General features: G+C 44.5%; 1 protein-coding gene across 6 annotated transcripts in view; it reads left to right on the top strand.

The window, feature by feature from the left end:
* Nucleotides 1–15894, top strand: part of TXNL4B (thioredoxin like 4B) — an 88095-nt gene that overhangs the window by 35426 nt on the left and 36775 nt on the right. For all 6 annotated transcript variants that reach the window (XM_085622395.1, XM_085622396.1, XM_085622392.1 and 3 more), the window contains one exon: nt 5398–5549. In XM_085622395.1, coding sequence (XP_085478521.1) covers nt 5398–5549 — 152 coding nt within the window. The remainder of the gene's footprint in view (nt 1–5397; nt 5550–15894) is intronic.

The following is a 15894-nucleotide window of genomic DNA, read 5'->3' as shown; positions in this document are numbered from 1 at the left end:
CGCTGAGAAACAATACTAAGGAACAAGTGCAACTGTAAAGCATTTATACGGCACCACAACAAGTAAAGAAGAAATGCACAAGACACTCAAGAAATCTGACACCAATTTATAATGAGACTGTATTTTTAGACACTACAATGAAAAAGATCCACCAGATGGTTACAGAGAGACCATTACAAGGTGTAGTAAATATGCACTTTTTTCACATAACTGCAAACAAGCATTGGCAAAGTCAACTAATTTGACACCCATGTTTTTCTTGAGAAGTTTCTAAATATCAACGTGATTACTTTGAGTCACTTTAAGCGACCTAAACGGTCAGGGAGCCAGTCAGTGGGTCCAGCAAGGTACACAAAATCAGTTACCTCAGAGGGTAAAGCAGTTTTCAGGAAGTTCCAGGCACTTTTATGCTTTTTACTGTAGGTTCCTTTGGAAATGGTCCTAATATAAGGGATACAAAATGCTGAAGATGCACAAGGATGCTGTAGATGCAATGCGGTCGATGAATGTCTTTCTGCGCTCCCTTTCGGTGCACAAACTTGGTGAGGCGGTCCTGGCCACAGGGGAAGACGTCCCTCAAAGTCCTCTTGCTCCTGGTAGAGGTCCAGTCGCCACTGGGCTACTAGTCGCCCAATACTGCAGTTACAGCAAATCCTTTCCTGGCTGATAACTTGACTTTTGGGTGACCAAGCTGCACTCCAACGACTCTTCCGGGTCCAGCAGACTCGGGTGCAACTTTGAGCATCAGGTCCCTGTCTCTGGAACTGCACGGCTGAGAAACTGCATTTTAAGATATTGGCTTGCAACGGGCCCCAGGAGGCTTCCTCCACTGTTGTGGCCCTGTGCAGCAAACAGTAGGTCAGCCAACTGACCTTTGGTGTCTCTTGCTTCGGGTTGGCTCTGGAGACGACTTCTCCACGAGCATGACTCCCTTCTCCTTTGCTAGCCACCAGGTGCAGTCCATGCTGGTACAGCTTCTGCTGGTTCCTTGGTGCAACAGGGAATTACTTCTTCAGTCCTCCTATCCAGTCTGTCGAGATCAACGTTCTGGTTGCCAGGTGTGCTCTTTTCATGCTCAGACAAGGTCCTCGGGTAGGATGTGGTTGGTAGCTAGTGGCCTACCAGATTACCTCCATTCTGATGACCACTACCAGCAAAGTGTGGCATCTGGCTATCCCAGGATGCACCATTCTGCCCACATCCAACTCTCTTGGTGCCCAGAGCTCCCTAGCCTAATCAAAAGGTTTGGCTACGAAGGTGGCAACCTGCCCCAAGAAAACCAAGTGCCAGCCTGTCTACCTCAATAGAGCAGCCCATTTCCCAAATGTTCCCCATTTCAAACGTGGCTTAACCTTTGAAACGCGCCTTTTCGGCCAAAATCCTTGTGGCTTCCTGCCAGGAAGACCTAACACCTCTCTCCCACAGAAGCTGCTATTGTCTTCTTTCCCGGGAGTCATTTGTACGTCTTCCCAGGAGGGAAGAAACCAGTCTCAAGGAGAAGCCCCATGTGCAGTCGTGAATGGGCACAGGGGATTTGCACACTTCAACAAATTACATTAACTCCGACTTTGGCATCAAGTCATGTTTAATGTAAATTATTGTTTGATACCTTACAGTGTCTACTTAAATAGTCCAAGTCAGATGTTAGCAGGACTACTATGGCAGCCTGCAGTTCAGCACTCGCCAAAGGGGCTACTGGCCTTTTCCACAGTAAAAACGACTATTGCTGGTTTTTACTATTGAAACATGTAAAAACAAAAGGTCCATGTTAGAATATACAGCTCCCTGCCTTAGGGATCGCTAGGTCTGCCTTAGGTGTGGCTTGTTTAAATCAAAAAGGGACGACTTGGCTTTGCCTTGACTTTAAATGGCAAAGTTGGGTTAGCAGTTGAAAACTGCCCTTCCAGTCTGTAGTGGCAGGCTAGGAGCCATGTTTTACTCTTGTCAATCCCAGGGTGGCACAATCAGTAAAGCAGTCCCTGGGATGTCGTAACTTACAGGTCCTAGGTAACAGAGTACCATATACTAGGAAGTTACAAATAAGTTAGCCTATGCCAATTGGGTATAAGCCAATCAACCATACACAGTTTAAGGTCAGGGCACAGGCACTGAGGTCTGGTTAGCAGGCCTTGGTTCGTTCTGAGTCGAAAACTTAGCAGTCTACAACTTTGGGGGTGACCATACAATAGAGGCCTTTCCTTTCAAATACTGATGGTGATAGCAGCAAATTGATTGTAATAGCAAGGCAAGCATTTTTACCTATTACCTTCTTGAGAGAAGCCTACTGACCTCTACAATATTTAAATTTGTTCTGCCAGTCCCCTGAAACTGGGTCATTTGCCTATCCATGTGGAACATAGATATTGTGTGTGTGCACCTTACGTGTGTATAGTATTCACGAGGAGTGTGCATGACCCAAGTGGTTATGTCCACACTTGGGTACATTTTATTTTTAGTTATACTTAAATGGTATCGAAGATTGAGGACTGCTGGGGGAGCCCCATATTTTGTCTCAAGAGACACAGTGGGTGGAAAAAAAATTATTGGAATACTTCTCAGATCATTTGCCAGTAGTTTAGACTTTTTGAAAACATTCCTGCCATCACCTTTCAATCATTTAACGGAGCACTTTTTCGATATACCAGCAGAATATCGAGTAGTGCAGCATGCGTTGGTGATGAGAATGTATATATGTGTAGGGTGTGTGTGTGTATTTTTATTTCAAGTTACTATAGGTATAAAACTGTATAATTTATAAACAGAACAATTTCTTTTCACAAGCTTAACATATTTTGAATATCAATCAATCAAAGCTTTATTTCGATAAAAATTATATCATAAAAGCATCAACATACAAACATAAAAGATGCAGTTTGACATGTAAAAAGAAAGTAGATAAAAATTAATAAATACATTTGATATATAATATAATATTTACAATCAGATAAAAAAGAATTAAATTCATTATTCAACCCAGTGCTTATGATTGAAAGAAGCAGTCTAAAAGAGGTGAGGTATAAAAAGCTAGGAATTCATATCGGAACGGAAATACTTGAGCCTAATTATCCATGACCATCCAAGAAATTTGGCCACACCACAAACCAGCACAGCACTGGTGTCTGATTGTAAAATTCTAAGGGCTACACGATGGTTCAATGTTCCCAGCTGCCTACAGACAGGACTTAGCCACCTGTCTCTTGGGTTTTTATAGGCTGGGCATTCGAACATAAGGTGTGCAATGCTTTCAACCTTCCCGCTGCAATTCGGGCAAAATGCCGATGTTTGGAAGGGAGGCTTCCATTTGTTAGTGTACTCTCGGGTTGGTAGTGTGCCCAGTCTAAATTGTATGTAAAGCGTTCTGTCTCTTGGTTTCTGGATAAAATCAAGATAAGGCTCAAGGCTAACGACTTGCTTATGTAGATAGAAGTCTTCTGTTAACCTGCCTAAATTGGGGTTACTAATCTCTTTAGTGTCGATCCATGCCCAATATGCTCTTTCACAAGCTTAACATATTTTGAATATTGTAATTCGGTTCACACATGTAACTAGAATACATATATTTATCAGATGATGTTTTTCAGGAGCATTATCCTCTTTTGTGTTGCAATTATTTCTGTGCTGGCATTTTTTTTTCACATTGATACTGAATGCTAAGGTCTCTTCTTGTTTGCAAAAACAGCACATTCTCTTCCTTTTTGGTTTTAGCATTTCTCAGGTCGCACACAGCGCTTCTATCTGGTTGTCTTTAAATTAATAAATGTTTTCCTCCATTTAGAATACTATCATTTATATAGTTTGCTACGGTCTGTCTTTTAAATGCTTTGCCATACCAGGGCTTTATATTCAGTATATAATTTTCTGCTTACTTAACAATATTATTTTGCCTATTCTTTTAAACCAAACCAAAGAAAAAGATCGGTCATTCAAACAGCAGGATGTTATACTATGTTCTGAAATATTACGCACAAGTTAATCCCTTCGGAGTGTCTCACATACACATTTCAGTCCTTATGATTGTTGACAACGTTTTGTTGGAAGCTCTGTTCAACATAACATAGCACTACCACAATTCTGCTAGAAGCTTTAATGTTACCAGTGTTAGAACATTTTATCAAATTTAAGTTGTGTAAAAAATACAAAAGATTGCACAGCATGTTATCTTAAATTAATTGGGAGTTAGAATAAGAATGATCCAGCTCTCATTAACAACCTAAGGAAGTGTGTTTTTAACATAGCCATCCTATGCAAGCAGAGATAGCCCTGTAGGCCTTCTCAAAGTGCTGATCTGCTTAGGCATAATCTTCAGTCAAATTCAATTCTGAAGAACATACTATGGACAGATTCTTAAATATGATCTAGTCAGTGCTCAGATATTCAAGCAGGGAGGCAAATATTGTGCCCAATGAACCTAGTCTCTCCTTTTTTCACTATTCCCTTTTCTAACCAGGTGTTTCCTGCTAAGCTGGGGTATTCCCTCTGAATTGATAGACTGGGCCAATACTTAGGCATTCGCAGCTTGGTAACTAGCAGGAAAAAAGAGATCCTCTTTTGTGCATCCATTCAACCACCATCATTCCCCCGAGCTATGTCCAGGAACACCTATATCGGAATTTATCTTGATTGATGACTTTAAACAACCATTGATTACCCCAAACAGTTGACTGCTGAAGGAATGCTAAGTTGGGCAAGACAAAAGCATGTGGAAATGATAAGCAGCCTGCATCACATGCCACCTTTTTCTCCATTCTAACCTATCATTCAGTTCTTATAACGCATTGTGTAAAGTGAATGGTAGGTCTAAAAATGCTTTCGTGATCAAATTAATTGGATGCACAGCAAGTAAGATTCACTTAATCAGTGATACTTGATTCGTTTGCTCCCCTTTACCAAAGTCTTACAACAAAATTGGGGCGAAGATGAGTTGAAGATACATTTTTTTCAAATTAAAAATTTATATTGCTAAGCCATGGTTTGCTCTTAACTTTTTCCTGCATGATTAATTGTTTAAGATTTCTGGGAATGTTTCAAGCTAAAATAAGTGTGTAAAATTTAATTTTCAAAGTTTTTTTTTTCTCGGATTCATACCATTTAAGAATTTATTTTTCTCAACCTTAATGAAAAATCCAATGCACTCTTCAATTGTGCTGAGTAGATGCACATTAAATGTAGGGCAAAGTATGGTTTAACACATTACACAGCAATGTTTTTTTTTTAAAAAAAAGATGCTTAACAAGTAACCTCTACCAATGTCCTCACAATGCACTGTTTGATATCTTTGTGGAATTTCCAAAAGTAGAATTGTTAGTATGTTTCGAAATGTAGTTAGTTCTTGATATATGTAACCAGTTGCATAAAATGCAATGAATTGACGCATTGTGCCTTTTTCCATTTACAAAGCTTGCAAAGACAGCCCATGACCTGAGTAAGATGGCAACCATTTATCTCGTGGATGTAGATAAAGTGACTGTTTACACACAGTACTTTGACATCAGTTTTATTCCTTCCACGGTGTTCTTCTTCAACGGACAGCATATGAAAGTTGATTACGGGTGAGTTGTGTGTTCTGGGTTACTCTTAGATTGGCTTCAGTGCAGAATAGTTGCATGTTTCTTTTAAATTCCTCTAGGGAGAGGTTAATCATGTTCTCAGACCAACTGGTTGTACCTAAAGATGCTTGTTACACAGCAGTCTGTTTAAAAAAAAAAACCTAGTTACAGCTGGAAAAGCAGTGAGACGCACATGAGTATTTCAGGCTGACAGCAGAGGTAGGGCAATTTATTCATGTAAATTCTGAAGCTGAGGAATGCACTGGGCATTGGTAAAGTTCATTACTGGGTATTGTCTGTGACTTTCAATGTTTCTAGAGAATGGTGGTGAATGGGAGACTGAACAAAATACACAAATCCCATCAGTGACTACAAGTCTCATGGTATCTTCATACTGCCTGTTGTGTTAGTTCAGAGCCCTGCTTACAGAGCTTTTGTTGATCTCTGGGTTTCCTGGCAGAGTATACATTGAAACCCTCCTACATCCCCATTTGTCCAAGATCAGAAATAAAGTGAGTTACCTCAAAGTCATCCCAGGGGCACCTAGAAGTCAAGACCAGTGTTAAAGCTAACTTGAAAGATTGTAAAAGCCAGTCTTACACCTCTTTCACATCGTCTAAACACAGCCCATAGTACAGCCAAGAGAACGGAGTGTGTGTGAAAACAGCTGAGAGCTCTTAAACCATTGTCCATTAGGATAAAATTGGCAGTGCGGGCGCAGTTATTTGTTTTCAGGTCTATTACTATTTAAGCATGATAATTGTATTTAAAGTTGTATCTGGGTTCCAAAAGATGCTAGCCCCATAGTATTTTGTCGTGATTGGCTAACTTGCCTAAATGTAGGAACATCTTCATTTATATTTGTTTTGAAGATGTTGCTTATATAGGATGTTAAGTTTAAGTCTAAATTAACAGTGTATTGTATTGTAGTTGCATTTATATAACACCCCATACCTCTGATGTGGCTGTAAAGTTCATTTGCAGTACAGTAGAGTGCTACTCGTTAGGAGTGCTATGGATTGTTAGAAATGGGGATCCCTAGTTGGCAGCGGCTGGTGCCGATGTCCAAATAGGGGGTCCTTCTTCCTAAGTCAGAGTAAGGGGCTACACCCTTTGATAACCCCCTGCTCAAGCCTGTGGTAATGTAGCACGAGCAGACAGGCCTATCTCAGAGGCAGTGTGTGAATCATTTATGGCCATACACAACAACGCAGTGAAGGCACTACAAAGGGACACCACACAAGTAGCTATAGAAAAATAAGTATCTTTATATAGGCTTAACACAAGGCTCAAAAGCAATCAAGAAGCCACAATGCACATAATTACAGATTCACTTTAAAGCAATAGAGGCATTCAAAAAGCGTGTGGAACAAACTTAGTTCGAGGCCGGGGCCCACGCGACCCGGTGATGCACAATGTACCTGAGATTTAAAGGGGCACGGCACGCAGCCTCCCAAGGAAGCCGGGGAGATGACAGGCGGACTCACAGCGGCCACAGCTCCCCGCTGTAGCGGTCCGCAGCATGCACTCACGATAATCCTGGGACAGGGCTTACAGGCAAGCACCCACAGGTGAAAGCAAGATCCTCGAAGTGGTGACTAGCGCGGGCACTCAGCGGCACAGCTCCTCAGCTGCAGCGGCCCGCGATAGCGATGATTCTCGTAGGACGGCAAATGCGGGCACTCAGCAGCACAGCTCTTCAGCTGCAGTGGCCCAGAATAGCAATAATTGTCGTAGGATGGCAAATGCGGGCACGCAGCGGCACAGCTCTTCAGCTGCAGCGGCCCACAATAGCGATAATTCTCGTAGGACGGCAAATGTGGGCACTCTGCGGCACAGCTCTTCAGCTGCAGCGGCCCACAATAGCGATAGCGATGATTCTCGTAGGACTGCAAATGCGGGCACACAGCGGCAACATCTCCTCAGCTGCGGCGGCCCACAATAGCGTTCACAATGAATTTGGTAACACAAGAAAATGCGGGCTCTCAGCGGCAACAGCTCTTCAGCTGTGGCGGCCCTCAATAGCGATCACGATGACTTTGGTAACACCGGCAAATGCAGGCTCTCAGTGGCAACAGCTCTTCAGCTGCAGCGGCCCACAATAGCGATGCAATGACTTTCAGCCCGCGTTCCCCGCAGTAGAACCAGAGGCTCTGGAATTCTCAACAGAGGCCTCATCTGCGAGTAGAATCCCTCTCAATTAGGAATCCGGACGGCTGATGGGTGAAGTATAATGTCCCTGAGACTTTAGTAGGAGGCAAGCTCAAATCAGGCCCTTTGCTAGTTGCTTCAGCAAGATGGAAGTTTCAAAGTCCTTTCCCTCTCGTTACACGGACAGAGGTTCGTCTTGACATCCAGAAGTAACACACCGTGTAGGGGTTTTTGCACAGCTCTTTATACCCCAAAAGTCTTTGTTCTCAAAAAGTCACAAATCACTGAACCCTGCCAGAAGCAGTTTGGTGTCGCTCTGGGGCACTTTATTTACGAGGCTACATCCTGCCTTTCAGGGAGAGGGGGTCTGCCAACAGACGCACAGTGGGAGGTGGAGCCATCATTCTCCTTGCCCGGCACAGCCCTGCTCAGATCAAAGGGTTACCCCTCCCCATACTCCAACTGCAGATCTCTCTATTTAATCCAGGTCGGTCTCAGCCTGCCCTGACCCTCCAAAACTAGACAGCCAATACACATTACAGCAGAGCACGCTGAATGCTTAGGCAAGAAAATACCTACTTCCCAAAAGTGGTAGTTTTAAACTTAGAATGTAAACATAATCATCACTAAAAGATGCACTTGGAGCTTAGGCATACTAAATTCGACTTTCCTATCATGTTCCTTGGGTCAATTAGGATTATACCAATTTATACAGTCAACTTACCATAGGAAGCATTCGCACTGTGGCAATGAATGGCAGTGGCACAGCGCCTGGAACATCTAACACCAGCAAACACAAAGACAGAGACAAAAGCGAAAAATGGAAGGGGGACTCAAGCCAATAGTGCCAGGTCTAACATGGATGAAAGAGTATGTGTCTGTCATGTGGTCTGTACGTGTACTGTGGTGCTTGAGGACTAGAGTTAAGCTCTTTATCTTGTTTTGTTACAACAACCTGTAATGAAGTTCAAGCGAAAGGTAGTGAGTGATCAGACGCTTAACAATTAGAGCAAGTTTATGGTTAGGTCTAAGTTATAGGAGTGCATTTTGTCCGTTTTATGCCATGCATGTATTGCAGAGAACGATTAACCTATGTGTCTGCAAGTGTAAGACTATCCACATGCAAGCATGTAGGAAACGTGTGAGACATATATGGTCTTACCATACGTAGATACCATCTTTTGCTGGGTTGTAGGAGAGGAGAATTGATGGGTAGAGATGGGTGTAGGAAGGGGAGAACATAATAAGGCCTAGGAAGGGAAGGAGTAGAGCAGCAAAAAGGGCCAAAAGGAGAAGATATCTGCAGTGGCTGTGTATGAGGAACTCTTTGGAGGAGAAAGGAGGAAAGGGAAAAGACAAAGAGTGAGAGAAAGAGAAAACTAAGAGAAAAAGAGCCTATTGGGACATAAAAATAAGACCGCATCATAGAAAAGAGCTTAATGTCTGGCTCACTTGTTGCTTGTTAGCAAACATGACAAACAAACCAGCACGAAATGAGTATCTACCCACAATCACGGAAGGCGGTGCTGCCCAAAACAAATTTTATCAAAGAAATAGTGGCTCGGTATCTAGAGGCATAACAACTCTTAAAATAAATTACATTGGATGTGCATGCATTAAAAAATGTTTGGAAAAAAACTGCCCTCACCTGAACCTCAGATGCACTTTTAAGGGGGGAGAAAAGAAGAAATACAGTGTGTCTACTAGACACCGTAACGGGCTGAGAAATATCATATAGCAGCAGAGTCCCAAAATGTTTGACATTATCCTTAATATGTATCAATCAATCAATCAATCAGGGGTTTCTAAAGCGCAAGCTACTCACCCGGAAAGGGTCTCGAGGCGCTGAGGGAAAGGGGAAGGGGTGTGGTTCCGCTGATCCTGGAGGTTCACTGAGTTCCATCGAAGAGCCAGGTCTTGAGGTCCTTTAGGAACTTAGGGAGCAATGCAGTCTGTCGGAGGTGGAGAGGTAGGGAGTTCCATGCCTTGGCCGCGAGAAGGAGCGCCCTCTTGTTCTGCTTTTCTTGATGCAAGGAACCATTGCGAGGGAGAACTGGCTCGAGCAGAGAAAGCTCTGGGGAGCGTGGAACGCGAGGTGGTGGTTCAGGTTGGCGGGTCCGATATTGTGGAGGGCCTTGTGTGCGTGGGTGAGAAGCTTGAAGGTGATTTTCTTCTCGATGGGGAGCCAGTGAAGGGTCCGTAAGTGTTGTCTGATGTGGCTGTGGCACGGTAGGTTGAGGACTAGTCTGGCGGCGGCGTTCTGCACGTTCTGGAGTTTGCAGGTGAGGTTTTTGTTGATCCCGGTGTAGAGTGCATTGCCGTAGTCCAGTCTGCTACTGATGAGGGCATGTGTGACCTTTTCCCTGTGTTCGGGGAGGATCCACTTGAAGGTCTTACAGAAGAGGTGGAGGAGGTGGTAGCAGGAGGAGGTGATGGCGTTGATCTGGCAGTCCATTTTGAGTTCGGAGTCCAGGATGATTCAGAGGTTGCATGCATGGTCCGTGGGAGAGGGCGGGTCCAAGAGGGCGGGGGCCACCAGGTGTCGTTCCAGGCGTCGGGGTGTAGGGCCATGATGAGTACCTTGGTTTTGTCTGTGTTGAGTTGAAGGCAGCTGTTCTTCATCCATCTGGCGACTGCTTCCATTCCCCCTTGAAAGTTGCATTTGGGGATTTGGGTTCGTTGGATAGGGAGAGGATGAGTTGGATGTCGTCTGCGTACGATGTGATGTTGAGTGTGTGTGCTCTGACGATTGATGCGAGCGGTACCATGTAGATGTTGAACAGGGTCGGGCTGATGGAGGATCCTTGTGGGACTCCGCAGGTGGTTAGAGTCAGTTCTGAGAGAATTGGAGGGAGTCTGACTTGTTGCGTTCATCCGGAGAGGAAAGAGAGGATCCAGTTGAGGACCTTGTTCCGAATTCTCGCATCGCGAAGTCTGCGGGCTAGGGTGCAGTGAGAGACATTGTCAAAGGCCGCAAAGAGGTCTACGAGGATAAGGGCCACAGTCTCTCCTCTGTCAAGGAGGGGGCGGATGACGTTTGTTTCTGCGAGGTGAGTGGTTTTGGTGCTATGGTTCTTCCTGAAGCCTCATTCGGAGTAGTCGAGGATGTGGTTTCCTTCAGTGAAGGCGGCGAGTTGGCTGTTGACAGCTTTTTCCATGACTTTGGCCAGATAAGGTAGTAGGGAGTTCGGTCTGAAATTCTTGAGGTCGTGAGGTCCGCTGAAGGTTTTTTCAGAAGAGGGTTGATCTTGGCGTGTTTCCAGTCGTCGGGGATGGACAAAGTTCCATGGTACAAGGACTGAGAGGATGAAGTCAGAGGAAATGATCAATTGCTGAAAGTAGAAACAATGATGACTTGTAATGCTTGTGAAACCATAGGGTCTAGGGCAAACGATACCCCACTATCTCATGCTCCCATACCTGACTTTTGTGCAATGCTTCTATTGGGGGGGATGTGTGTGTGTGTGTCAGTCAGACACACACACACACACTTCACAATATTCTATTGCTCAGTGTGTCACAGTAAAATATGTCCTTAGCAAAATGAGTCCGGGTGGAAGGCACAGCTTGTTGGCAGCAGCGATAAGGCAGTTCAGGAAGGAGTTCTACACAATAGGAGTCAAGAGGCATAATCAGTGGGGCACTTTTGGTTCATAAAGAAGGCCAGAGGCCAAAATCAGGAACAGCAAGAGCAACTACACCATCTTCCAGTGACCGCTCTTACTTGGGCAGTGTTGGTCCATAAAAGCCCAGCCCAAATCCTCGCTCACAGCTTTCCACTTCTGCAGTTCTAGAGGAGAAGCCCTGCAACACTGATCGCTACATCAATTCAGACCAACCATTTGCAATATTGGGGGGTGCTGTTAAGGTTACATTTTAGGGCAAGAAGAATAACGTGTGAACTGAGTTTAGAACTGGGATTCAAAACTTGAACTGTGATACGGAATCCCCGCTGGCCGGGAACTCCTTCATGAAACCGGACAATTCACTCCTCGGGACGGCGATCAGCGGTCTAGAGGAGGAGCGACGCCCACAGATGACGTCAGACGCCGACAGCAAAAGGGAGGAAGCGGGAGAGACGAGCGCCAAGACGGCAATGGAAGGAGGAACGCGGACCAGCAAAGCGGGAGAGACGAGCACCAAAACGGCGGCGAAAGGAGAGGAACGTGGGACTACGGCGGAGTACAGCAGAGGCTCGCTTCCAGAGCCCATAAACGCGGAAGTATGTGGACATCCCAGGGGGGGGAGAGGACGCCCCAATATCCATTGCTGCGGTCCAGGAGGACCGTGGCCCCAGGCATGTGTACTGGGCACAAATACTGAGAAGGCTCACGGGGGAGGAGTAAAGAAGGAGGCTGACTAAGGAAAGTGGAGGGGGGGGTTGAAAAAGGGGCCACCACTGTAGATAGTTCCCCACACCTTTTTCCCTCACCCGGTGCAAGCTGGTGACGGTAGCACCCTTAAAGACAAGCGCATTCCACGAGCTGATCCTGGTTTTGTTCTGTTCTTTGCTTTCATCCTCTTCCCTGGGATGGCGGGACCACCACTACAACCAAGAGAACCGGGAAAAGGAGATCCACGCGATGAAGACTTCCTGAGGATAGCAGACACCCTAAAGACAGTCTCCCATTTAGTATAAGGGACCTCAGCGTCTCGTGCCAGCATGAAGTCTTTCTCCTGTAATTTACCCAGCAAAGATGTGGTACTTATATACCCGAAGGGGTTCTACCTAGAGGTGCCATGGTACTGTGGGCATGTCGGCCAAGTATGACGTTATTGATGACCCTTATACAGAGTTATTATGCAGAAGATGGTAATCCTCCTGTGATACACAGAATCCTCATGCATAATAAATGAGGCTAGTTTTCGGAGAAAACCACACGACATTTATGCAGCTCCTAACTAGGTGAAAGGACAGCCCCAAACCTGTTATGTAGAAAAATGATAGGACCAATGTAGGTAAAAGGTTGTGCAACTACCTAGGCCTATATTGGGGCACATTGGGGTTCATAACAACCTCCTTCCCTAGCTTCATGTTGGTCTACATTGTGTGCTTGTCCCCCCTGAAAACCATCATCCTTCACACTCTGTGTTGCTCTCTCCCTTGTGTGCTTTCCCCACCGCAAAACACCCGCACTCCATGTTCTCTTTCTTGTGTGCTGCGTCCTCTACCTCCTATTCCATGTTACTCTATACCTCTTATGCGTCTTCCCCCTGCACACTGTGCTCTGTGTTGCTCGTGTGTGCCTTACCCAACAAACTATCAGGCTAGAACGAAAATTGCTAGGTTAGAAAACTGTCCAGAACTGAAATAATTAAAAAAACACTCTAAAAGGAATTTGGGCTCCTTCAAAGATAGTTGGGAAATAGGCACTTGGTAATGCTGAAGACTTCCAAACAAATTATTTGGGATTTTAATACCATTTTAGAAGGAAGGTTAGATTCACCCTCTAGAAACATTTGAGAATATTAATTGCAGATAGTAAATATAAAACCCTTTATGCCTCTATTGTTAATAAGAAATAGTAGAATTGATAGATCAAGGAGTTGTGGGTTCTCCCTATGAAATCTTGGGTAAATCTAAAGGAAAACTGAATATTCATGTAATAACATTATGATGGTTTATCCAGTGTTGTCAAAATCTGGAAGAATAGGAACGCCACTTTACGATGGGCAAGGGTTTTTCAAGAATTGTGTGGGAGGTAGCCAAGATTATCATGAAAACTTGGGAGGATCCAAAACCATTGTATGCCTGCTTCTTATCACATTTAGCATTGCCGATATTGCCCCAATCATCACACTCTTGTGTTTTAAAAATTATCGATTTTGCTGTACAAAATTACACTCCTACCCCATGTTACAAAGTCTATAATAGACTTCTACATGATCCAGTGGAAAGCGAGGGTCCTACAGCAGCTATATCAGGGGTCACACGCAACCTACTTGTCCCTCCACCCAAGCACAGACAGTCTTCATGGTTAAGGTTCCAAAAATTGCTTCTGGTTGCAGTTATGAGAATGGCGAATCCCTGAAAAATAAATCCATACACTGGCTACGTCATGTTAGGGGTTGCCGCTCACTGATCAGGGAATATATAATTAGAGCGCTGAGATGCACGTCTAATAATAAATCTACAGACTGCATTGAATTGACCCAGGCCAGCTCTGATCTGGCGGAAAACCTTCTAGCATTAGAGTACAGGACTTGTCCACCGGATTCTTCATCTATCCAGATTAGGCATTTTCCAACAATTGCCGCGGCTAGGGCTCATGACATTGCGATACTATTACCCATAGGAAGAGGGTCCTCACTTGAGGCTGTTGACCATGTCCTGATCTTCAGCCACGGCAGACATTAGATTCTATTCCAACCATTAATAGCCAAAGCGCCCCTAGCATTACCCAACTGTCTACTGTTTCCGATCAATCCATGGCCACGCTAATATCTAATACTTATAGTGAGCATCATGGTTGTAGCCCGAGGGGTCAGGGGGCTGCAGCATTTACTAACATCTCTGTACCACCTACTGTTTCACTCCCCCTGGTCCAACATAATTCTCCGTGCAATGCTACTCCAACATCCCAGCTTAAAATCCTTTCCTGGAATGTGGCAGGCAAAATGTTGTTACCTGATTGGAATGAGTTGATTGAGGAACATCACATCTGTATCTTCCAAGAAACATGGAGCCTAGTCCCACTATATAAGTCTGGTTATACCTGTTTTTTCTCTCCTGCCATGTCCAAGGGGAGGGGGCGGCCCTCTGGAGGCCTTATTGTTTGGGCCAAGATCGATATGGGTTGTAAAATTACTGATAACCAATGTGCGAGCCCAGATGTTATGTGGCTCTCGATCAAGGGAAATGGACGGGGCAAAACCCTTGAGCTGTTTAATGTTTATATAAGGGGGACACCAGGGGGCAAAGTATCGAATATTGTCTCGCTACTGGAGCAGGAGTTATCAAACTGTCCATCAGATTCTTATGTTATGATTGCTGGTGATTTTAATTGTACTTTTGAGCCATTAAGCTCTGAAGATTTGCTGGGGGTAGAGGAAGATGATATCAAGTGGGGTGTCCCGCCATTAAATAAACCTCCTATTAAGAAATGGTCCCAGGTAGCAGTTCAGATTAGTGCACTTACTTTAGAAACCGGACTAAGAGCTGTTAACGGTAAAAGCCACTCAGATGCTGCAGGGGCTAACACATATAATAGAGTGACCTGTCCCTCTCGAATCGACTACATTTTAGTTGATGTCAGACTCTGGAAAACCATACTAGATATAGTAGTTGTTCCTTCGTTCCTTCCATTGACAGTGATCACAATACTTTAAGCTTGATTATGGAAAGCCGCTGAGCTTCTTTTTCTTCTCTTTCAAATCAGGGAGCAGGTTCTCTTATGATGACTAAAGAATTTATCCCGTCTAACTGTGAAAGGTATCTTAAATGGCCTAGAGTTGCCGCCCAAGAATCCCAAATGGCCGTCATCAGGCATACCCTTAGGGAAAACACCCTTAAACTTCGGGAGGCCCTTAACGAAACGGATGGTTTGCTAAAGATACCTGAACTATATGAAAGAATGATAGCTGAGATGGGGTCTTTTTTAGGTCTCGCTGAGTCAGCGCGCATGCGCTGCTCGGAGAGACTTTAGTAAGTGAGTTTTCAAAGTGCTGCTGGCTGGCGACATGCTTGCGTTCACGCGAGCGTATCGCCAGCCTTCAGCGGCATCTGTCTTTCCTCTTGCTTGTTTCCTGCCTCCGCCCCTCCCCCCGCCTTCGCGCTTACAAGCGTAAGCAAATTAACATGATGCAGCATAACATAATGGCTACTGATATACACTGTTGTTTTCTGCTAAATTTTCAGAAAGCCAACAATAATTCAAATCCACTTGCAAATACAACATACTGGGCGAATGCCACTCTCATGCCTGGATGCTTGCATTTACAACAGCACCACTTCCCCCAGAGGACAGAAAACGAACAAGCAACTCAAAATAACAATACGAGTTCTGTTATGTTCGTTGTAAGGACATTTACGAGCAGCAGACTTGAATACTGCTTAGCCCTCCATAGAATACAAGAAAGAGAGGTTTCTTCTGCAAGCCAATAGGTAAACAGCATCTCTGAATTTTACTAACTCTTTGTCGAAATCATCAATAAAATCGGGCTACAGCGCAGAAAAATCTACAAACTCTCCTTTAGA

This window comes from Triturus cristatus, chromosome 8 (assembly GCF_964204655.1).
Source record: "Triturus cristatus chromosome 8, aTriCri1.1, whole genome shotgun sequence".
NCBI lineage: Eukaryota > Metazoa > Chordata > Amphibia > Caudata > Salamandridae > Triturus > Triturus cristatus.
Note: the sequence above shows the minus strand (reverse complement) of the source record. Positions and strands in the feature narration are given on the sequence as shown.